At 37.6% G+C, this 25832-nt stretch overlaps 1 protein-coding gene across 8 annotated transcripts; it reads right to left on the bottom strand.

The window, feature by feature from the left end:
• Positions 1-199: 199 nt before the first annotated feature.
• On the bottom strand, positions 200-24027 carry LOC127860009 (uncharacterized). Of its 8 annotated transcripts, none has more exons than XM_052397696.1 (9): positions 23675-23745; positions 11609-11653; positions 9100-9910; positions 8197-8421; positions 7755-7978; positions 7324-7427; positions 6100-6191; positions 4130-4219; positions 200-3987 (listed from the first exon to the last, which is right to left on the bottom strand). In XM_052397696.1, the coding sequence occupies exons 3-9, from the start codon at positions 9890-9892 to the stop codon at positions 1889-1891; spliced, it is 3627 nt and encodes a 1208-aa protein (XP_052253656.1). In that variant the 5' UTR covers positions 9893-9910; positions 11609-11653; positions 23675-23745; the 3' UTR covers positions 200-1888. The 8 variants fall into 8 exon arrangements, with proteins under 8 accessions (XP_052253656.1, XP_052253661.1, XP_052253662.1 ...); XM_052397701.1 differs by having other exon boundaries at positions 23705-23722; XM_052397702.1 differs by lacking the exons at positions 11609-11653; positions 23675-23745 and adding an exon at positions 23853-24027.
• Between the last annotated feature and the right edge of the window lie 1805 nt (positions 24028-25832).

The following is a 25832-nucleotide window of genomic DNA, read 5'->3' on the forward strand; positions in this document are numbered from 1 at the left end:
TTGGAAAAGGAAAACATAGAAATATGAACAAATCTTTTAGTAGCCCACCAACCAGGAATGTATACGATATCACATTTCTTATACAAATCGTATTGTGTACCTACTAATTATAGCCAGAGCGTATTATCGCTTTTGAAGTAACAAAATTGGTGCTGACAAACCAAGGCTTGAGGCTTAATATTCAACATCAATACTCAGCTTTATTCATCATATAATCAGCTTTATTATCAATATAGCATACATATTTCAAATTCATCACTCACGTTTTCGAATAAATTTTAACAAAACATATTGCATTCTTGTCAATGACACCGATATCTTTATCAAGGCAAGTTTATTCAATAATTAAAAATTAACACGATATAGTTGTTGAAGCAATTAATAGTCAAATATTAAGGAATTATCACGCATTACGAAATTAATGTGCAAATCATAATTTAAGAAAACATGATATAGTGCCCTAATCTCAAAACAGAATGAATATTGAACAAAAAAATAAAGTTGTATTACTAGGAAGGCATTTGATAACCCAACGACATAATGAACTCATGTGCATATAAAGTTATACAAGTATGTAATATAAAAGGCGCAACGCTCTACATCCTATTTTTCGGAATTGTAGAACTTTTTTTGTTTCGTAGGAAGATCTCACATATAATAACCATCTGTTTCATGTTTTTTTAATCTCGGTTCAATGTCTAATTTTATACGTCTTTATTTCAGTACCGTTTATTTGAAAACGCGTGTTTGGCTACTCTTTTCAGCGGATGTTACGTTAACAATTTTGCACTAAAGCTTCGATGAGAGAGCTGAGAGAAAATATATCATATTAAATAACAAATTAATTATTGACGATTAGTAAAAATAATGGAATAAAACATGAATAAGTCTTATATTCCGATTGTAAGTAATTGAAGCGTGAAATGTTTTAAAAAAAATATCTGACATTTAAAACATGCAACCATTTTTCAAGACGCACACAACTCAAAATTAACATGTATTTAGCATTTTACCTAACGTTCAATGTGATACAATACCTTAGATCATGTAATACCTAGGTAAAATATGTATTCATAATATCTGTATAATAATATCTTGTTACACACTGAATAACTATCTCGCACAATAATCATATACAAACATGTAAATAAAATATTTACAAAAAAATCGATAGAAGTTTTTACAACATGACAGAAATATTAACAAGTTTTAACAATATTACAACGGACTCAAATTGACACACACACACACACACGCGCGCGCACGCACGCGCGGGAACGAGCATAATTTGTAAAAACGTGCAACAATTTAATGTCGTTATAATGACATTAGACAATGGTTGTGTTTTTCATAATGCAACAATACAATAATCAGCACAATACAATACAATAATCAACACAATACAATACAATAATCAACACAATACAATACAATAATCAACACAATACAATAATCAACACAATACAATAATCAACACAATACAATAATCAACACAAAAAAGCATGATAATGTGTGTTAAAAGATTTCTCGCTAAAACGGCCATCCATCGATTTTGCCTTGAACAAAATACAATATAAAGGTTTGAGAGAAATTGTCAGCTACGACGTGGTAATGTTTATATCTGATATCGACATGTATCTTTAGTCAACATTCAATCTCTTTCTCTGATCACGTTATGATCCGATACCAGGATTTACTCGCGAGACAGTATTCAGCAACGGAATATTGATATGTTTATTCTAAAGAGACCTTTGACGCATTTGGGTGAAAAGGTGCATACGAAATTATTGGCTGAACCGGGAACCGAATGATCGCAAACCCTGAACCTACCAATTCATCAATAAAATAAATCCATTTGGGCATCGGTTCTAGCTGGTAGTTTTTTCTTTCAAAAATTTTCGCCGAAAGCCTCAAAAGCATCGTGATCGTCTTGTCTTGAGCTGGGGTGCATAGAACTCATGAGCTCATTTAAAATGCTCTCTGAAGATGATCCACCTCCCCCAAGACAGCTTTCTATGACACGAACATTGCGTGTAAAGGTTTCACTCATTACAAGCGTTGCTAAAGCCCTATACGCCGGGAAAACTGACCGATATTCTTCAATCTTTCCTAGAGGTTTGCATGTATTGAACAGGGAGCCATGCAAATAGTTCAGGTACGAAGGTAGAGCTGAAGAAAGTTCGTATTCTGTAACGGCTGCTTTACTTCCCACAAGTTTCACCATACCTGAATTGGCAGAAATGATTCCATTACGAGCCGCTTCGTCTCTGACAGGAATCACAAGGCTGTCTCCAGCCAATCTTGAATATGTTTCAAGATAATATTTTATGACAACAATCATAGCGTCATCTTTTTTAAGTTTCTGCAGGATTTCCATTACAGTGCCTGCATACGTCAAGTCTCCATGCTCTATACTTGCACTCTCCGGCATTACTGTATCGGCCAAAAGCTCCGTGGCCTTGGGGCCGAACACTTCAGAGATGTGGATTTTTGGTAAACCTTGACATATAGCAGCCGAGATCTGCGTTCCCAAACGAATATCCATAAACAATGCAAAAGTCCATTGACTACACATGTTCGTTCTTGAAAGAACAGATACGATGATCTGTTCGACATTAATTTGCTTTGAGAAAACATTCTCAAACTGAGTCTGAATGTCTTGGATTGTTGTTAAAGCTTTTTCATATTCTCCGTTTATTATCATCGACTGCATAATATATCCAGATGAAGGATAGAGGCAGTTAACGAATGACTTTTTCGCGTTTCCATCGACAACAAACTCATTCATATCAGCTATTATCTGATCCAGCACAGGTCCGATTTCTGAACTGGCGACGTTGAGTGTTTCTAGCGCATGGTTCAGCGCTGCAATCGGACGGGACCAACATTTCTGAAGTTCTGACGCACACTCTAGTAGAACAGATTCTGACAGACATCGCAGCAAGTTTTTCGAACAAATAAAATAATGAGCCAAAAATCTTCTGCTGAAGGCGTTAAATGTATTTCGTAGCAATAGCAATAAGCAATGACCTGGTTTACTTTCCCAATCGTTTTGTGGAATATTCTCACATGCATACAAAAATAAACTCTTGACGATAGAGGACGGCAAGACATGACCAGTAATGGATTGTTCAACCATAGCTCTATAAATCAGAAAACAACTATGCTGTTGCATTGACAAGTTCCTGAAAAGCGAACGTTCAGGCACAGCAAACGATAAACACCAGTGTATAGGAGTATTTGCATCTGAAACATTTGTGCAATCGTCAATAACATCGCCATATTCCGTCTGACAAAAGCACGGAACTACATCGCAACCTCCATTAAATAGCGAATGTACTAAATCGTAAGCTGGGAACATTCCGGGTCTATTTCTGGAAACCCATTCCAATGCGCTGATTGGCCATTCGCACCAAAATGAAATGATGCATTTGACATCCAAGCCAATTGTTTTTGCTCCATATAATAAGGTTTCCTTAAGAATAACGGGTATTAGGTCAACAGATAATTCAAAAGTCTTCAGGTAAGATATGCCGTTTGAATAATGCACTAGCCCTTTCCATAACGACGGTTTAATGGGAATCAATTTGATTGGACCTTCTGATGGATTACCGGAAATCACAACATCTTTTGGAGCCGCTTGGTCATTTTCGAATCGAGCTATTGTATCATGTGGCGAGTAAAAAACCGGTATCAATGTCACATTCGATTCATGCGAGAATGCATTGCTTAATGGGACACTTTCAAGTGTCGGTCCTGAATAAGGCGTAGGAATTGCTTCTAAAAGGAAGTCACCTACAATTTGTATCGTCTCCTCTTTCCCTCTCGCACTCGAAGGTTTGAATAAACGAGCCTGATTCGGAGTTAAGCTTTGCACGTACTCGCATTGTATAACGAGTTTCATTATCATATCCAAATGATTTAAAGGGAAGCTGGCATTGCCTGAAGTTTCTAAACTATGTTTGTGGTCATTGCCGTGGTGTGTATCTGAAAATCAGTCGAATATATGTTTTAATTTAAGACCTTTAGTGACATATGTTTGCAATATGTTTATTCAAATACATTTACTATAAAAACAACTGACAGGGCACTAACACGCATTTTCAATACATGTCATATGTTCACTCACCTAATATTTCCATCCAGTCTTTTTTCCTCAAACTAATGTAATGCGATTCAATTAGGTGACCAATACGGACATCGCCCCTAATGGCTTGGTCTAAAATATAAATAGACAAGATGACAAACAGGTAGTTTCGAAGTTTAATGTCCTTGAATAAGTTTAAATTAACAATCAAATTCATTGAATTGATATTCCTCGCCAATGTACTTCTGCACCCAAAAGTTTTCTGGACGGATGGACAACGCCAACGTGCATCATCATTTTATCCATATATATACTCCTTCCAAGTTTCAATGAAATCTATCAAAGCACATCAAAGATATGGCTCCGAACACACAAAAAAAGCATTTTTTTCAAGATACAAAGGGCCATTACTCCTTTATTATACAATGGTGTAAAATGCCATTTGACGTGTATCATCCTCTTATCCATATATATACTCATACCAATTTCAATGAAATCCGCCAAAGCACTTTCAAGATATGGCCCTGGACATGAAAAAGCATTTTTTCAAGATACAAAGGGCCATAACTATGTTTTTAACAGATGGTGTACAATGCCATTTGGCGTGCTTCATCCTTTTATCCATATATATATATATATATATATATATATATATATATATATATATATATATATATATATATATATATATATATATATATACTCATACCAAGTTTCAATGAAATCCGCCAAAGCACTTCCAAGATATGGCTCCGGACACAAAAGTGCCGGACGGACGGACGGAAGGACGCCCGGACAGACGGACGGACAGAGGGACGGACAACGCCAAAACTATATCCATCCGCCTATGGCGGTGGATAATTAGAGGATAGTACACGATACGTGTACAGCGAACAAGAAACGACATTAAATTTTGGTGATGTACATCCTCAGGTTTTCCCTTTAACGTGAAATGTTAAGAACTGTTCACATTATTTAAAAACCCGTTGTTACCATAGTATAACTTTTACAGCAATTTAAAAACTAAAAACCACACCATTAAATAACGTATAAAGGGTTAAGACAAAAATTGGATAAAAAACTCCGTACGTCTTTAATAATCGAGATATGGTTAAACAATCCCTGGTAATCAAATGTATCATGATTAAAAATAGTTCATTTTTTATCAACGAACGTTCTTATCTTGCAAACTAAAATATCCATAAAGATTATGTTAAAATAAATAGATTATTGCATAGGTAAACACTCATACAGCTTTTATTTAATGGGTCTAAACAGTTAACACTAGGTAATACTATTGTGTAAATAGTAATCGGCTATGTACGCTTTTTTCAATGTTCTCTTAAGAAGTAATATCAAACCAATCAAACGTTAATGATTAAAAACAAGAAAAAATACGCCTCCAAATAAGCGTTGTACAGCGAACAATCAATAATACACTTGAAAGGCAAGTGCACTATTGAATATTAATTTCAATTCATGGTCAAAATGTAGTAGATATTTATTTGTTTTCAGGTAAAAGCGAAATATTTGTTCTCAGTTAAGGGACACAATTTTCAAAAGCATGTGAGATAATACACTTTTAAGGCTTAACGCCTTAATAATTTAAGAGGTAGGGCATTTTATTATTTTTTATATAGTCAACTTCAACTTATTGGTTATTTAATATAATTAACATTTTTGAGTAGCAACTGTAGTATCATTTTGACGGTCTGGTGTTATCAATTTCTTCTTTTTGTGAAAAGTGACAGGAAATAAATTCCAATAATATAGTTTAGTTAAAATAAAAAGTTATTCCCTACTCATCAAAACTAAGAATAATTTCATGTTATGTGTCCGCGTCCGTGTGTCGCAGCAATAGACACAATCTGAGCTTTTAAAATAATTTTAATAACATGCTTAAATGGTTCCGAAGTTGTTTACCGTCTTTTCCTATCCATATGTATGCTTGTCCAAAATATTAATACTCGAATGTGTCAATATATCACGACATATTTTTGTAAAGTACTCACCTGTACAAGACTTAGGCACAATGGTTGTTTTGCGCTGGTCCGCAATTCCACCATAAATAACAATATTCATACGCAGAACCTCGGCAATGGCACTGAAATTTAACAGGTAAAGACAGGAATCGATTATTCTAAAACATGATCCATTCGTCTGTTGAAATGCAGTAATAATGAAACTGACATTAAAGGGGCCTTTTCACAGATTTTGGCATGTTTTGCAGTTTGTCATTAAATGCTTTATATTGATAAATGTAAACATTGGATCTTAAAAGCTCAAGAACAAAAACAAGAATACAGTTAAAGTAAGAACAGAAATAAGCCTCAACCGGGCTCGAGCCACCGACCCCCTGGAGTAAAAATCTATCGCTTAGACCAATCGGCAATTTAACATTAATTATATTTTATTGCATTTTTCTTCGTACATGCATTCTTACATATATACATATGGTGCATAGTGCATAGAGTAGATATACTACTTATTGATGTTATCGAATGTATATAAAAAACAGCAAAAGGGTTGGGTCACAAGTTTTAACATTAGATGACGACCAATCGGCAATCCATGCTCATACGATGCGTAATGTATTTTATACTTTATGTAAGCAATCCTCGTTATATCATAAAATATAACGACAACAACAGAATTCTCCAAATTATTCAATCGTTTTGCGTTGCAACGCCTTATAAGTTTCAGGTTTTTAAATCGTCAAAAGATGCAACCTACGGATATTTTAGACCATGATAAATATTCAGTATTACTGTTTCCTCACAAATATCATAACTACAACGAAAATTTGCAAATCTGAAACATTTTTTAAAAGTTTTGTCAATTTACCAAAACGTGAAAATGCCACTTTAAAGCCTGAGATAAATTCTTGTTTTCACACGCAGGCTACATAAGCATTTATTTATCACACTCCCGTTAAACTCAACCGTATTGTATTACCGTCATGAACCACGCGGAGGGAAAATGAGTATTATGAACCACGCCGAGGGAAAATGAGTATTATGCCATATGTGGCAAGCGTAAGTCAAGACAAGCATTTGCTCAGTCTGGTCAAGACCTACCATGTCCACTAAGCAGACAACGAAACCTTGCGTGACTTTTCAGCGGACCATGTAGGTCCTGACCAGACGTCTCGAATGCCCATGCTAGGCTTGAGGTACGCTGGCCGGATATGACATAAGAACTATTTTCGCATGAGTGGCTCTTATTACAATAATTACTTTAGAATCATGTGGTCGCCCCACACGCCATCTCCCTCCATCTGCCACAGGTACTGGTCCCAGGTTACACCAGCCAAAAATGCATCCAGACGGGAACCATCGTCCTACAACCGTTGACATAATTTATTTATATCAAGTTACAATATTTCTCTTATTGCATATTTGACTATTCCATCACTTAACGATTTGTTTTCATTCACCAATTGACGAGAGAAATGCTACATATTTTGCATAAATTGCTCATTTGGGAAAACTCTTTTGGCAATGAAACTGGTGAAATCTATTTTTTTTAATCACAATTCATTTATGCTGTTGCAGGTGCACCTCCTTATGTTTTAAATAACTTTTTAGCAAATTTTCAAAGTGCTACATTGAAAATGTACGCCGCTTACGAAACCAATCTATTTTACTTGTTATATAAATTCACATACCGCATAAGGATTAGTTCGTAAGTACTCTACGGAGGCCTTTCGGAGACTGTAGATGTCGTGTTCGAAATTCCCCTGCGTTCTCAACTGATCCACCACTGCCGCAAATAGACAGTTGCCATCGTTACGGACGTCTTGAACGATCAAGTTGTCGTCTTGGAACATTGACTGCAAACGTCGCAACGCTTTAACGGCATCCAACGCGGATGTCATTGCCCCGCCACACTCTACAATATGTACACACGATATTTTGAAACAATGGTTTCATATTTCCACATCAGATAAACATCATTCAAAATTAGAGAGTTTCTTTTACGATCAATATGCTAAATTCTAAACTGAGCCATCAAACAAATATAACCGTTTCCTCAGCATACTTAAACGAGTTTGCGCCCCATTCAGCTTAAATATAATAACATATGCGGTGAGTAACAAAAACACGAACGTTGACATCTGCCATTGATTTGGAATGTTTGTTCGGGAGCTTTGCTGTAACCGTTGATTCCAGAGCATTGCATACAAGGCACGTATTCGGTTATGCCAGCGCTTGTCAGGTGAGCTAAAATGACGTCATCGTCCTGCTCGTCGCTATTGGCTACCTTTGCCACGTGGCTTAAAGGCATGATAAATGTCATTTTGTGCTTCGATTTCGGACGGATCTTGAAAGTGTCTGAAAAGTTAAAACAGCAAATAAAATGCGCATTCTCATTTCATTTCTCGCCTGTTCAGTAAACATGAAATTGAATATTCCCTTGATTGACATTAAAGCGGGTATATACGATTTTGTCAAATATTTATGAATTTATATAAAATGTGTAAAAACTTATTATATATATATTTCAATATAAATAAAAATAAAAGTTAAGAAGAACATGTGTCGAAAAATGCGAAATAAGCCAGATATTTAATTCTGAAATTGAAAACGGATGTACAGCCGAATTCGCCAGCATGTATACCATACATGTACGATGTGAATCTAAACTTAGTTTAACGGTTTATTTGAATTCCTGCAACGATATCTATTCATACGACACACGAACACTAACTCCGATCCTAATACAAAGACGAATGCTTCTGTTATTGTAGGAAAATATGTACGTCACAATCGGCTCGGGGCGCTAATTTGTCTTTGCTGCATTTTATGAAATTCGGCTTTAATGTATAATTGTTCTTGCCTATATATGGTTATTGTAACATATTTTATCAATATATTACAATATAACACATATAAAAATCGTATATACCCGCTTTAATAGTTACAGTGAGTGAACGTGTGGCATTTATGATTCCAGAGGCGATTTATTAGTAAGTTAAACATTGAAGAAAAAACTGGACAGAATGCTCATACCTGGTATTGGTGGTAATGTTAATTCTGAGGCATCCACTGGAACTGTGTTGCGCATGGGAGCTCTCCTTTTGTTTCGATTCACATTCGCCGGTCTCCCTGTATAGGTACTTAAGCCTTTAAGATCGTCCTCTGTTAGGACCCACTCGCTCGATGCTGGAGCGACAGTAAATTCTTCCCCTCTGATTTTCGTTTGATCCTGAACATTTTCACTATTGTTTGATCTTTTTGGTTTAGACGGTAGTGAATCGCTGTCTGGTCCCACATGTTGATTTTGAATCACCTTTGCGCGTGTATCTTTATTTCCATATTGATTGATACTTTCTGCTTGAAAATGGCCGGTCCATGTATGATTTAAATCGACATTATTCGAAACTTCGCTCATAAATTTTTTATTTTCTTGTTTCAATTGTTCGGTTTGCCAGTTGATCAATGGGGAAGCATACGATTCTTTAAAATTCATCGGAAAAGACGAGGTATTAGTCTTTCCTGACTTATAACCTATTGGGGGAATTCCGACTACGTCTATATCTTGAATAGATTGGTCCGACAAATCGTTAGCATCTTGTGGCAATAGCTCTACCGTCATTTCAAATGAAGTTTGTCTGCTATCAACGCATGCAGATGAAAACAGATGCCAATTCAAACCCGTTGTCGCATTTTCGTTGTCGACTTCAATTTCTTCTTCACTGGGTTTATAATCTCCATTTTGGTCACAGTCATCAGCGTCGTCATCAGAAATCGTATTTTCAAAATTGTTTTGGAAACACATTGGAGAAACTGGTGGGGCAGCCATTTTCTGTTACAAAATGCTCTGAAAAGATTTGTTTACGCGGATAAGTTGAAACATACTGAAACGATTGGACGCCTTTCTAAGAGACTGGGTGCTTAATATAAGTTCGAGACAGTTTGCGTGTTCTGTTTTTCTTATATTAACAAAACGTCAATTAAAGAGAGTATGCACGATTTTGTCAAATATTTATGAATTTATATAAAATGTGTATAAAAAAAAACTTATTATACATATAAACATATATTTCAATAAAAATTAAAATAAAAGTTAAGAAAAAACATGTGTCGAAAATTGCGAAATAAGCCAGATATTTAATTTTGCAATTGAAAATGTCTGTACAGTCGAATTCGCCAGCATGTATATCATGCATGTACATGTACGATGTGAATTTAAATTTAGTTTTACGGATCATTTTAATTTCCTGCAACGATATCTATTCATACTACACACGAACACTAACTCCAATCCTAATAAAAAGATGAATGCTTCGGTCATTGTAGGAAAATATGTGCGAAATATCTTCGTCACAATCGGCTCGGGGAGCTAATTTGTCTTTGCTGCATTTTATGAAATTCGTCTTCAATTTATAATTTTTCTTGCTTATTTTGTGCTATTGTAACATATTTTTATCAATATATTATAATTTAACACATATAAAAATCGTGCATTTTAAGACGTTTTAAGTGATAAGCAATTAATTTTCTTATTGCGCAAATACATTACGTCTTTAGAAGAAAAATCTTGTAATTTGCAAAACAAGCGTTTGTCATAAGCGCTATTCCCTGAAACGAACTAAATGTAATAAACTAAAATTTCGGACATTTTGAGAATTAAAGGGGCCGTCCAACAGATTTCACGTTTTAGTAAATTGACAAAATTTAAAACAGTTGTTTCAGATTCGCAAATTTTCGTTTTAGTTATGATAATTGTGAGGAAATGGTAATACTGACCATTTACCATGCTCTTGAATATCTATTATATGCATCTTTTGATGATTTGAAAACCTGAAATTATAAAGCGTCGTGCGACGCGAAACGATTGAATAATTTGGAAAGTTCTGTTGTTGTCGTTTTATTTTGGGATACTACGAGGATTGCAAACGCATACGCTCTAAGTATAAGCATGGTTGGTCGAGTGGTCTAGGCAGGAGACTTTTTACTCCAGGGCTTCAGGGGTCAGTGGTTCGAGCCCTGTTGAGGGTTGCTTTTTTTTCCTTTTTTTTTTAAATTGTATTATTGTTTTTTTACTGGAGATTTTTAGTTCAAATGTTAAAATTTATCAAAATAAAGCATTTAATGGCAACTTTCAATACATGCCAAAATCTGTTGGACGGCCCGTTTAAAGTCGTAGGCTTATTCTTTAACGACAGAAAATCGAAATCGATATATAAACGTATCAAGAAGATTTATAAGTAATAAAATAAAAGTTTAACATCGTCATCCGATTAAAAAAGTAATGGTGTTCATTGCTATTTATATATAACTTGTTTTCCTTTGTAAGTAATTGATCATATTTAGTTTATATATACGATACTTATAGAAAAGGGACCAAAAATTGCACCAAATAAAAAAAAAGTCACAAAAACTTTTGTTGAACACTGAAACGTGTTTCCGCTCGAAAATTAAAAGTGCGTTTTCAGTGTCTTAACTTAAATACGCATGGCTACAGGTATATTTTGCTAAACACAGTATAGACACGGTGTATATGCATATCGGTTGCCTCTCTGTCAAAATGCTGCCTCTCTGTTCATTCTTGGCTGCCTCTCTGTAATATACAAGAAAATGCATGATCGACATTCACAAAACAGGTAAGAAAATATAAAATTAAAACCCGTAAACAAATGTGTGCATAAAAAGAGTAGGTCCATGAGTTGAAGCATATATCCAGCTAAATGTTCACAGTATCCCGCAGGTCCAAACACTTATCACAACCTCTATCGAAGATGGAATGATGACGAGGTTGGTGGAACAATCGTGCATACATGCCACTTTGATGACTTTTTAACATAGCTTTTCCCTAATATGTCAAATATCTAGTGTCTTTGATCTCATCTTTATGATCAAATCCTTTCGTTCAATGTACGCTATATTGTAATTTTCATTAATTTTACTTTAAAAAATGCCTACTTTCGCTTTCGTTGTGGCACAGGAAGCCTCTCGATCGGCTCACTTTTCTTGCACGGGTAGCCTATCTAGTCGTCGATTGACTCTGGCATGGGAACACTCTCCATTACATTTTAGGCTGTATAGCCGTTCCTCGCAACAATGGGAACGGTGTATTTTAAGCATCGTAATGATAAAATGATTATCTTTATCATGAAATAAATTTATTTAAACTGTCATAAAATTCAAGTTCAATTTTATTTTTCATAATAGTAAATAGAAATATGCCATGTGTAGTCATGTGTTCTTCTAAAATCCAGCGCGATATGCGACACTCAAATCTTGATTGTCGAGTGTCATATCGTGCGTCGCTTTAATGTCGTGCGTCGACCTCGAAGGTCGACAAGCGACAATCTACTTGGCACTATCCGAATTCCGTATTTGACACGTGTTAAAATTATTGATTGTAAAAATTTAAAATGTCAGAATATTGTATGTAAATATCACTTTTAAAGCGAGATTATACGATTTTTATATGTGTTGAATTGTAATATATTGAAACAAATATGTTATAATAACACACAATATGCAAGACAAATGATACATATAAGACAAATTTCATAAAATGCAGCAAATACAAATTAGCGCCCCGAGCCGATTGTAACGAAGATAATTCGTACATATTTTCATACAATTACCGATGCATTCGTCTTTTTAGTAAGTGTTCGTGTGTCGTATGAATCGATTTCGCTGCAGGAATTTCAAATGAACCGTTAAACTAAATTTAGATTCACATCGTTCATGCATGATATACATGCTGGCGAATTCGGCTGTACAGCCTTTTTCGATTTCAGAATTAAATATCTGGCTTATTTAGCATTTTTCGACACATGTTCTTCTTAACTTTTATTTTAGTTTATATTGAAATATATGTATAATAAGTTTTTTTACACATTTTATATTAATTAATACATATTTGACAAGATCGTATATACCCGCTTTAACGTAATTATTTGGACTAACGCTATCGGCTACATATTTGTGGTATCTTTATGTACATGTATAAATCCGTAAGTAATGAAAATCGCGTTGATATATTGCTGAAATAATGAACACATATTGGTGCCACGTGTTTACAGTACATAATGCAAAAACCAAAGATTCGTTAAAATGCCACGAGTTCATTGATATTCTCATGCAAGTCAAGTAACTTGTCGCCGGCTAGCCTCAGAATTTCAAAAGGGCCCATTTTAAAACGTCCTTTTAAAACGGCTTTTTACAAGTGGATGAACCAGTCAATAAGTATCATGCCGTCCCTGTCCATTGACTCGGACTAGTTGCTTCCTGGTTTACTGAGCTCTGGTTTCAAAGTTTATTCATTTGATACCAATGTTATCTTTCAATTTTCGTCAATAGCCAAAAGCACAAAATTGTGTTCATAAATATTCAAAAATGAAATATTTACAGCTAAAAAAGGGCGCAATACAAGATTCAATTTGTAAAAGCCTAGCCTATAATAAGTCATATCCACTCGAGAAGAAAACTTTGATATATCAAGCGGTTTAGTTTGATCTAATTTGCAATACTTGTTCAAATATTTACGTTTATTAACAAGAAATGTAATGGAGGGTGTTCCCATGCCAGTGTCAATCGACGACTAGATAGGCTACCCGTGCCAGAAAAGTGAGCCGATCGAGAGGCTTCCCGTGCCACAACGAGAGCGATTTTAGGCATTTTTTTAAGTAAAATTGATGAAAATTACTATATAGCGTACATTGAACGTAAGGTTTAATCGAAATGCACGAGTCATACCCAGCGTCTCTCTGATAGCATATACAAACAAGCCTCCACAGTTAACTCAGTCTATTGCTAGCGCTCAACACATGCACGCGTATTATTAAGTTGCCTGATATTTTATTATGGATGTATAATAAACTTATTAACCATTCGTTTAGTTTATTAAGTACACCATAAACATGGTGACAGAAGTAGCTGATAATTGGATTAATCCGTTCGGACAGTTTCAAAACACAATATTTTGTTATCTGTGCCAATTATCTGGATCCACGCCATGGGTGATGAAGCATCACCAGCAGCCGCGATAGCAGCGCCAGCGACAATGCCATCGTTAATACCGTTTCCGGGAAAGCTCGACATGGACGGTATCATTGCCACAAACTGGAAAAAGTTTAAGCGCTTGTGGATTTACTACGAAAAATCATCAGGACTTAGTGCCAAAGCACGGGATTTACGTGCCGCTACGTTCCTTACATGCATAGGACCGGAAGCTATGGACGTGTTCGAGGAATTCGCATTCACTCGGGCCGAAAGCCAGGAAGATTATGACGTCATCTTACAGAAATTCGAAGCATTCTGTGTTGGGAAAGCAAACGTAACGTACGAAAGATATCTGTTTTATACGTGCGTACAAGGTGAGATGGACTCATTTGACACGTATTTGTCAAAAATACGCCAACTTGCCAAGACATGCGAATACGGACAATTGAACTATGACTTAATCAAAGACCGATTGGTTATCGGTATACGAGACACACAGGTGCGTAAACGTCTTTTACAATAAGACAAATTAACTTTGCAAAAATGCATCGATATGTGCAGGGCCGCAGAAGCCTCAACTGCAAAAATAAAGACAATGAGCAATGGTGCGTCAGTTGTGTCCGACGATGTGCATGTTCATAAACCAAAATCGAAGCCGCAACAAAAGCAAAGCAATCACAGAGGACCTAACTTAGGTCCTAAGTCAGCCGTCAAGAAATGTCCTTATTGTGGAACAAATTGCTTGCAAAACAATTGCCCGGCCTTTGGAGTAAAGTGCCGAAAATGTGGAAAGCTTAATCATTATGCGTCAAAATGTCGCTCAGCCAGAAAATCAAAACACAAAAGCCATGTGAAACAATGTGACCTTTCAGATGATGGGAATTGCGATGACATATTAACAATAAACGCAGCAAAATGTTTTCAAAACAAAATTTATGCAAACATGTTACTAGTGAAACTTGGGAAAACAATCGAATTCCAATTAGATTCGGGCGCGACAACAAATATCATTCCACGGTCACTAATCACAGGAGTTGAAATTTAATGCACTGACTCAAAATTTAGAATGTATGACAAATCAGTGATCAAAGCTGAATGAAAATATTCAAATTAATGATAAAAAATCCCAAGACACATGCTAGGTACAATGTTGAATTTTTAGTGATTGATAAAGATGTAAACCTGCTATTGGGAGAAGAAGCAATACAAGAAATGCAATTCATAAAAATTCATATCATAACATATGCCCTGTTGAGAACTCTGATTGTTTGTCAATGCATGATATTGAACAGGAATATTCAAAAGTCTTCATTCGTGAAGGAGAATTTTCTAAGCCAATTCATTTGAACGTTGATAATACTGTTCAACCAGTGAAAATGCCTGTACGACGCGTGCCGTTATCGTTGAAACCTGAGCTCAAAAAGCAGCTAGATAAACTTGAGAATAATGTGACAATTGCGAAAGTTGACACCCCCACTGACTGGTTTTCTAGTTTGGTAATTGTGAAACGTGCGTCTGGAAAGGTTCGTCTATGCATCGATCCTAAACCCCTTAACAAAGCGCTAAAGCGTAGCCACTACCTGATGCCAGTGGTTGAAGATTTATTACCAGAGCTAACACAAGCAAAAGTATTCAGTAAATGCGATGTCAAAAATGCTTTTTGGCATGTCAAGTTAGATGAGGAGTCAAGCTATTTAACATCATTTGAAACGCCTTACGGAAAGTACCATTGACTCAAGATGCCGTTTGGGATATCTCCAGCACCGGAATACTTCCAGCAGTATTTGCAAGAAAGCCTTAGTGGTCTCAGTGGAATATGCGCCATAGCTAATGATATAATTATCTACGGCAAAGGCTCAGCATACGACGAAGCCGTAAGAGACCATGATAACAACTTGAAGAAATTGTTGCAACGATGCATAGAACGCAACATTAAGCTAATCAATGACATGTTACAGCTACATAAGATAAGCATGCCGTTCGTTGGTCATTTATTAACGGACAAAGGTGTGAAACCGGACCCCGCGAAAGTTGAAGCAATCATGAAAATACCGAAACCAACAGACAAGAAGGGTGTGAAGAGACTATTAGGTCTTTTCAATTATTTGACAAAGTTTCTACACATGTTCAGTGACATGTGTGAGCCACTACGCCAGCTAACACACAAGGAAAACTTATTTCAGTGGTCCCATGCGCACGACGGAGCACTACGCGCGAGCAAGCAAGCAGTGTGTAATGCCACTGTGCTACGATATTTCGATTCAAAGCTCGAAACTACAATCCAATGTGATGCATCCGATACCGGATTGGGTTGTGTGATGTTTCAAGGTGGACAACCTGTTGCATTTGCGAGTCGAAAAATGTCAAAATCGGAGATAAACTATGCGCAAATCGAAAAGGAACTCTTATCTGTGCTATTGGGATTTGAGAAGTTTCACCAATATGTATATGGTCGGAAAGTGACTGTAGAGAGTGACCATAAGCCGCTTGAAATAATAAGCAAAAAGCCGTTGATCAGAGCTCCGAACGTTTGCAGAGGATGCTACTCAAACTGCAAATATACGATTATGACATTGTGTACAAGAAAGGCGAACACATGTACATATCGGATACGCTTTCAAGAGCTTATCATGGCCATGGTTCAAAGAAACTCGACGACGTTCTACTCTCGGAGTACGAAAGAGAGATTGAAAATACTAAAATGACGGACTATCTTGTGCTTTCTCAAGCAAAACAAGACAATCCACGCAATCAAACACTAGCAGACCCGACCTTAAGAATCGTGATTGATCAAATACGCAACGGATGGTAAAATAAACCACGAGAAGTAAAGTCATATGCATCAGTGCGCGATGAACTCTCATGCGAAAATGGAATTATATTCCGAGGAGATCGCGTAGTGGTACCGAAATCAATGCGTAAACACGCGCTAGAACATATTCATTTTTACACTGGTGTTGAGGGATGTCTAGCAAGAGCACGCAACAGTGTTTATTGGCCGACCATAACGTCAGAAATAAGGGATTACGTCAGCAAGTGTGAAACATGCCAGTCGTTCGATAGGAAGCAGTATAAGCAGCCGCTTATCAGCCACGACGTACCAGATCGGCCATCGGCTAAAGTAGCAACGGACTTGTTCACATTCAACAACAAAGAGTTCTTAGTGACAGTGGACTATTTCAGCAATTTCTTTGAAATCGATTATCTGGAACAAGCCACGTCCAAATTATCATCAGAAAGCTTAAGCAACACTTCGCAAGACACGGAATACCGGAAACGCTTGTGTCAGATCAAGCTACAGTGTTCAAGTCTGAGCAGTTCAAAGCTTTTGAAAATGAATGGGACATTACTCACTCATACGCGTCAGCTCGATTTCCCCACACCGGAAAAGCCGGGAATGCTGTAAAACTGCCCAAGAACATAATGAAACAAGGGACAAAATTGTCACAAAACCAGGTTTTCATTGTGAAAAAAAAATCTGATAAAGGGAGAAAACTCAAACTGAACTTTTGAAATGACCAAAAAAAATTAACCCCCTTTATAAGTTTTTTTTTTTTTTTAAATCTATTTTTAGTCGTGGCGACCTTGACATTGGAGATATTGACGTGATTCTTTCGTGGGACACACCGTCCCATGATGGTGAACAAATGTGCCAAATGATTTTAAAATCTCACAATGAATGACATAGTTATGGCCAGGACAAGCTCATTAATGGCCATTTTTGACCTTTGAACTCAAAGTGTGACCTTGACCTTGGAGATATCGACGTAATTATTTCGCGCGACACACCGTCCAATGATGGTGAACAAATGTGCCAAATGATTTTAAAATCTGACGATGAACGACATAGTTATGGCTCGGACAAGCTCATTTATGGCCATTTTTGACCTTTGAACTCAAAGTGTGACCTTGACCTTGGAGATATCGACGTAATTATTTCGCGCGACACACCGTCCAATGATGGTGAACAAATGTGCCAAATGATTTTAAAATCTGACAATGAACGACATAGTTATGGCCCGGACAAGCTTATTCCGCCAGCCCGCCAGCCAGCCAGCCAGCCCGCCAGCCAGCCAGCCCGCCAGCCAGCCAGCCCGCCCGCATTCGCCAATCTAATAACCAGTTTTTTCCTTCGGAAAACCTGGTTAAAAAGCAAAACACTCGAACACTGATCCTATGATAGCATTGCTAAATTTCCGGAATACTCCGCAACAATCTACTCGCTATAGCCCAGCGCAACAGTTGTTCAATCGAGAAACAAGGACACTGCTACGTATCAAATCTTCAAAGCTTTAGCCTGCAGTACACAATGATGTACACCGCAAGCTCAAGGAAAGTAAAGAACGTCAAGCGCATTACTGCAACCGCAATGCACTTGACATGAAACCATTACACGTTGGTGACACCGTTCGCATACAACCAACGGAACGGAACACAACATGGGAAAGGGAACACTTGAGGCAAACCCCCAAAATCGCTCGTATGATGTTAGAACAGAATCTGGCGGCGTCATCAATAGAAATCGCAAACATCTGAGGAAAAACGCTGGAACTCTACACTCCAAGGGAAGAAAATCGTGAAAATGAACAATTTTTTGATGCACCAGAATTACCTCCCACTGAAATTCCAAATGATAAGGGCTAAGAGAAACAAAAACATTTTTCTAGTGAACCACTAATCACAAAAGCTAGATCAGGTCGACAAGTTAAGCCACCTGAGCGGTTCAAAGACTATGTGCTTAACTTTGTAAATAGTTTGCTGTAATAAGTTGCATACTTTTGACACATAAGTTACTTGTATTTCATTCATCATTTGCATGATTTCATGAAAGCAACTTGAGATCATTTATACTGCTTAATATGTGCATATGCTTAAGCAAATAATAATGACTTTTATAACTTACTGGTACATAAAAGATCAGGTCTATCTTTTGTAAAAGAGAAAGGATGTAACAGTATAGGCCTTTAATTGAATGCATGAGTCATACCCAGCGTCTCTCTGATAGCATATACATACAAGCCTCCCACAGTTAACCAAGTCTATTGATAGTGCTAACCAGATGCACGCGTATTATTAAGTTGCCTGATATTTTATTATGGATGTATAATAAACTTATTAACCATACGTTTAGTTTATTAAGTACACCATAAACAGGCATGTATGCACGATTGTTCCACCAACCTCGTCATCATCCCATCTTCGATAGAGGTTGTGATATGTGTTTGGACCTGCGGAATACTGTGAACAGTAAGCTGGATATATGCTTCAACTCATGGACCTCCTCTTTTTATGCACACACAGTGATTTTTTTTGCTCAAATTTACAGCCGAATTTCGGCTGCTTCCCAATCGCAAAAATACACGTTTTTTCCCCAAATTCTGACCAAAATTTCCGAAAAAAAGCCCAACTTAAAAAAAAAAAAAAAAAAATTTTTTTTTTTTTTTTTTAGAAAGAAGTCTCATATAACTTAATTATGATTTCTTAAATCTAGGTCTCAACTTTATTTATAAACATTTTACAAAATATATAACTTGAATTTAGTCATTTTTGTCCATAAATCATTCCCAAACTTGCCACTTTTATTGATTAAAAAAAAACAATTTGACCAGACTTCTTTTCTAGAAAACTCCCTGAACTTGCACTTAAAAACAATATCGTTTCTGTTACTTATAATCCTATTTATAATGCTTAATTTTTCCCAATTTCATGGTTTATCGCGCTATTTTTCCCAATTTCACGGTTTATCGCGCTAATTTTCCCAATTCAAAAAGCACAGGCTGTAACAAATTATAGCAAAATAAAATCACTGACACATGTGTTTACGGGTTTTAATTTTATATTTTCTTACATGTTTTGTAAATGTCGATCATCCATTTTCTTGTATATAACAGAGAGGCAGCCGAGAATGAACAGAGAGGCAGCATTTTGACAGAGAGGCCACCGATATGCATCTACACATGATAAAGCATACAATGAAAAAATCGTTCAATTCGACTATTTCGTATCTCACAGTTTTACGAAAATCAATAGTGTGAACACATTTTTATAATACATAATATTTTGATTGGGCGGTTTTGTTTTTAATTTGTACTATATACATATTCTATCAAATGTAAATATATGCCTTGATTGTATCGAAAGCGATTTTCAATGTTCCAGCCCGGATCATACCATTCAAAAATACAAGAATTGAAACAGTTCCGTAGCCAGAGTTTTGAAAACGGGGATGCGAATTTTCCCATCAACGATTGTTATTTAGCCACGAAGTGGCGTGGCTGTAGGTGAGGGAGGGGTTGTCCCCTTCCTACAATCGGGGGTTTGGAGCCCCCTCTCTAGAAAATTTTGAAAATGAAAAGTAAAATCCTGCATTTTGGTGGATTTTAATCTGAATTCAGAGACTGAAGTTATTGAGCATTTTTTATATGAAAATTCACATTCATTGACATTACTTAGTGACTGATCGGCATGAATATGAAATAACATACAAGTATTCCCCACTGCCGTTTCTCAATAACCACCTTTTCTGATCAGTCACGGAAATACATTATTTTATACCCGAAGCTAGTATGCGCGCACACACTATGTTTACATATGCAACAACACATTGATAGAATATAAAATCAACAATAAGAACGGTATACAATATCATTATTTATTGGAATCTTGATAACGTTGGTGTATTTTACCATTCCAAAATTCTACCATTCCTAAATCAAGCAAATTAAAAGGAAAAACTTGACTTTTTCAAAATTGCTCTTAACGTGCTAATATGGTTTTGTACAACAAACACTGATTAACAAAACTGGGTCTTTTTTTAATCTGCATCAAAACTAAACAGAAATAAAAATGTTTTAACTGGTTTCTTGTATTTATTGAAATTATTGTTAACAAATTAGTTATCATTTTCCAAACGAACTTCAGAATACAACAATTAAGGCTTCATAAAGACACTTCAAACACAAGCTACTGGTCCTATCGTCTCAAAGCCCTTATACATGTATATCAGGACGTTATAGACAAAATATGGACTTATTTGTCCGTATATTCAAGATCCGTCACAGTATATGAACATTTAACGTTAACGTCCACCTGATCATATATGTTATAACGTTTTAAATTCATCATAACAACTGTATCAGAGTATGGCATATTTCCTAGTGTCAAGTTTGACATAGTTAAAACATTGTGGACAGTTCTGTATGTGGAGCAGAACAGATGCCATAAGGTATTGGTAAACTAGAAAAAAAACTACATTGCTTTGTAGAAATGATTTGTTTTCTTGCCATACAACAACAAAAAATTATCCTGTCTTGAGCATAGCTGATATTTTTTGCATAAACACCTTTAAGGTGATCCGAAATTGGTTGTACGGGGATATAATAAAAGGACAACCGTTCACAACGCAGTATGTCGAAAATGCTGTGTACACTCGTTAATTGTTATAAATCGTATTATAATGCAAAATTATTAACCAGTGACTCATTACTCTTCGGCAATAGTCGACGAGTGTCTTTTGATTTTCGTCATTTTCGGAAGCTGGCATAACATTCCGTTTATAATAATCTAAAATGTTCTCTCTTTCCTGTCGGTAGCAAATTGAATTCAACATTATTGTAACGCTTAAAGACGAAGACTCACTGGATTCAGGGAAAAGATAAATAATCGTTTTTGCGTTGAATAAAGTTGGGTGCATCTTATAGTTCAAATATATTTTTACTCGTCAAAAAACATTGGGTGCGAACGCACCCAACGCACCCCCCCCCCGGCTACGGGTATGTGACCCCCCGGCTACGGGTATGTGAACCCCACTCCCCGGCTACGGGTATGTGAACCCCCCCGGCTACGGGTATGTGAAACCCGACCGGCTACGGGTATGTGAACCCCCCTCGGCTACGGGTATGTAGCCCCCCCCCACGGCTACGGGTATGTGAACCCCCCCGACTACGGGTATGTGAACCCCCCCCCCGGCTACGGGCATGTGAACCCCCTATGGGTATGTAAACCCCCGGCTACGGGTATGTGAACCCCCCGGCTACGGGTATGTGAACCCCCCCCCCGGCTACGGGAACCCCCCCGGCCACGGGTACCACCCCCGGCTACGGGTATGTGAAATCCCCCCCACGGCTACGGGTATGTGACCCCCCCCCGGCTACGGGTATGTAAACCCCCCCTGACTACGGGTATGTGAACCCCCCCCCGGCTACGGGTATGTGAAACCCCCCCCCCGGCTACGGGTATGTGAAACCCCCCCCCCAGCTAAGAGTATGTGTTACCCCCCCCCGGCTACGGTACCCCCCGGCTACGGGTACTACCCCCCGGCTACGGATACCACCCCCCCCCGGCTACGGGTCTGTGAACCCCCCCCCCCGGCTACGGGTATGTGAACCCCCCCCCCCCGGCTACGGGTATGTGAAAACCCCCCCCGGCTACGGGTACCCCCCCCCCGGCTACGGGTATGTGAACCCCCGGCTACGGGTATGTGAACCCCCCCCCCCCGAACACAGGTATATGTGAAACCCACCCCGGCTACGGGTACCCCACCACCGGCTACGGGTACCCCCCCGGCCACGGGTACCCCCCCCCCGGCTACGGGTATGTGAACCCCCGGCTACGGGTACCCCCCCCCGGCTACGGGTACCCCCCCCGGCTACGGGTACCCCCCCCCCAGCTACGAGTATGTGAGCCCCCCCCCCGGCTACGGGTATTGGTACCACCCATGCTACGGTTATGTGCCCCCCCCCCGGCTACGGGTATGTGAACCCCCCTCCCGGCTACGGGTATGTGAAACCACCCCCGGCTACGGGTACACCCCCCCCCCCCGACTAAGGGTACCCCCACCCCGGCTACGGGTATGTGAACCCCCCCCCCCCCGGCTACGGGTTCCCCTACCGGGTTAAGGTACCCCCCCCCGGCTACGGGTACACCCTCCCGGCTACGGGTATTCCCCCCGGCTACGGGTATGTGAACTCCCCTCCGGCTACGGGTATGTGAACCCCCCTGGGTATGTGAAACCCCCCCCCCGGGATGTGTGAACCCCCCCCCCCGGGTATGTGAACCCCCCCCCCCCCGGCTACGGGTATGTGAAATGAAATCGAAAGTTAAACGCCGTGTGAAGTGACCATCGCAAACCAAAACAATAGTCTTGAAACACGTGTATTTTTTAACCAAGTGATTGCAATGTATAAATTTATGCACTTTTGTCGGTTTATAACGTTAATTCAACTCATGGTAGTTATACTGAACTGACTCAGATTTCATTTGAGACCCAATGCCAATGTCTGCTTTCGCTTTAGTATCATATTATGATGTCCTTATTTCCAATGCAATATCATCATGTATCAAATTCCATCCCAATTAACGGATATTACTTAACGTTAAACCGACGATTTGTAACTTTCTATTACTTTAAATACAGATTTTATCAAACAATCACAAATACTATATTTTACTTTCGATTTAAAATCGAAAGTAGACCGTGCAACAACAGTATTAAACAAAATTAATTACAACCTATGCTGGAAATTATCATGAAATTTACTGGAAATTATCATGACATTTACATTAAAAAAATAATTGTATAGTTTTATTGGAAGTATTCGGATTTTAGACTATAAATTAAAGAAACCTTTTAACTTATCGTAATCCGATTTCACACCTGAACATCCGTTAAGTCTGTTAAATGTAACTCGTACCCAATCTGAAACTCGTACCGTGTGTAGTGATCCGCCGTAGTGGGTTTTTCGTTGTTCGTGATATTTCATATGTTCTATAAATAACTCGACTCAAAAGGAGAGAAACCTTACTGTGACAAATGGTCCAAAGGAACAAATTCTCAAACAGTGCGAAACAGTACAGCAGCTCGAAACAAGACACACATATACGCATCAAAGTTGAAACACACAAACAGGAACTAAACTTTATGAATAATACGTAATGTAGACCAAACTAAACATGGAGAAAGGTGCTTAGCCAGGTTGCAGATCACGTGACTGTGTGGGGTTCACAATTAAACATTAGTGGAAGTAAACACCGCTTAGTTGTTGTGTTTTTTTTTCAAATAACTTTTTAAAATAATTTTTCTTAAGAATTTCAACTTGTGCATAAAAGACGGTTTTAAGCTGCTTATAGCAATGTGAAATACGTAAGAATTGCTTTATTGTATAAGCCTGTGTTCTTGGCCAACAACTGTATGTTTACAGCATTCATGTACACGGTTTGTTAACAGTTCTGTTGTTGTCGTTTAAATTAACGAAACTACGAAGATTGCTTATATAATGTATACAATACTTTAAATGTGTATACTCGGCGGAATAGCCTTAGACATTAAAGGGGCCTTTTCACAAATTTTGACAGATATTGAAGTTTGTCATTAAATTCTTTGTATTGATAAATTTAAACATTGGATCTATAAGTCTCCAGTAAAAAAGCAAGAAAACAATTTTAAAAAAAATGTAACTCTCAAATGGGCTCGAACCACTGACCCCAGGAGTAAAAGTCTATCGCTTAGACCACTCGGCCATCCGGGCTCATACAATTAGTGTTGTATTTAATACTTAATATAAGCAATCCTCGCAGTATCACAACATATAACGACACCAACAGAGCTCTCCAAATTATTCAATCGTTTCGCGTTGCAACGCTTTTTAATTTTCAGGTTTTTAAATCGTCAAAAGATGCATATAATGGATATTTTAGAGCATTTTAAATGGTCAGTATAACTGTTTTCTCACAAATATCATAACTACAACAAAACATTTCGAATCTGAAACAATTTTTTAAATGTCAATCGACCACAACGTGAAAAGGCCCCTATTAAAGCCTCTATAACGCTCAAAATCAACGAAAATTTCGTACAGTATTTTCTAAAATACAGTTTATACCTTAATAATCAGTCTTCCTTATAGATTAACTTAATCGGATGACAAAATGCCAGGAACACCTCGTGTATTTCGGAAATCGAATGGTGCGAATACTTAAACTTTTTGTTTGACTAAAATTTATTGGGTGTGGATCTGTATTAGAATATCCCTAATAATGAGCTAAGAGAAAGCAAAGAATCATTTTCAATGATGAAATAGCTGAAGAAAAACTACCATAGCGTTCAAAGTTCGAAGTGCATGCAAAAATTTCCCCAGGAATGTTGAACATATTCAATTGAATATAGACAGAGGGGGTAATCACGTGATAGTCAAGATGGCGTCGTCCATGCCGAGACAGTTCTTTTTTGCCGTTTTATATCCTTTATTTTTGTTTGATTTTTAAATGACGCTCACTTTCCAGCCATATCAGTAAAAATGTGATTAGCGTTTATTTGGTATTTAAATTCGACTTAACTCCCCGTTAATTTTCTTAGTGGAGCCTTAATTAGGTCATCCCGCTAAGAAATTTCGCAACGAGTAAAGTCAAGATATGCAGCGAATATTACTATGAATTAAACGCCAGTAACCATCTTGATAATATGGCTGGAAAGTGGGCGGAATTAAAAAAAACTAATATAAGTAATAAAGGGTATAAAAGGGCGAAAAATACCTGCCTCGGCATGGACGTCGCCATCTTGATAATCACGTGATTACCCCTCTGATAGAGCGCATGAAACGTTTCGAAGCGTTTATTGATTTTAAATCTGTGTTTAATTCTGTGATGTGGGAAGTTATGGTATATTCGAATGTCAAATGTCACTTATTTAGGGTGCTGAAAGGGATGTCCGAAACTGCAAAAGCCTGTTTCCACAAAAGCCCTTGATTAACAGATCAGTTTGAGTGTAAAAAAGGTTTAAAGAGGGG

Source organism: Dreissena polymorpha, chromosome 15 (assembly GCF_020536995.1).
Source record: "Dreissena polymorpha isolate Duluth1 chromosome 15, UMN_Dpol_1.0, whole genome shotgun sequence".
Classification (NCBI taxonomy): domain Eukaryota; kingdom Metazoa; phylum Mollusca; class Bivalvia; order Myida; family Dreissenidae; genus Dreissena; species Dreissena polymorpha.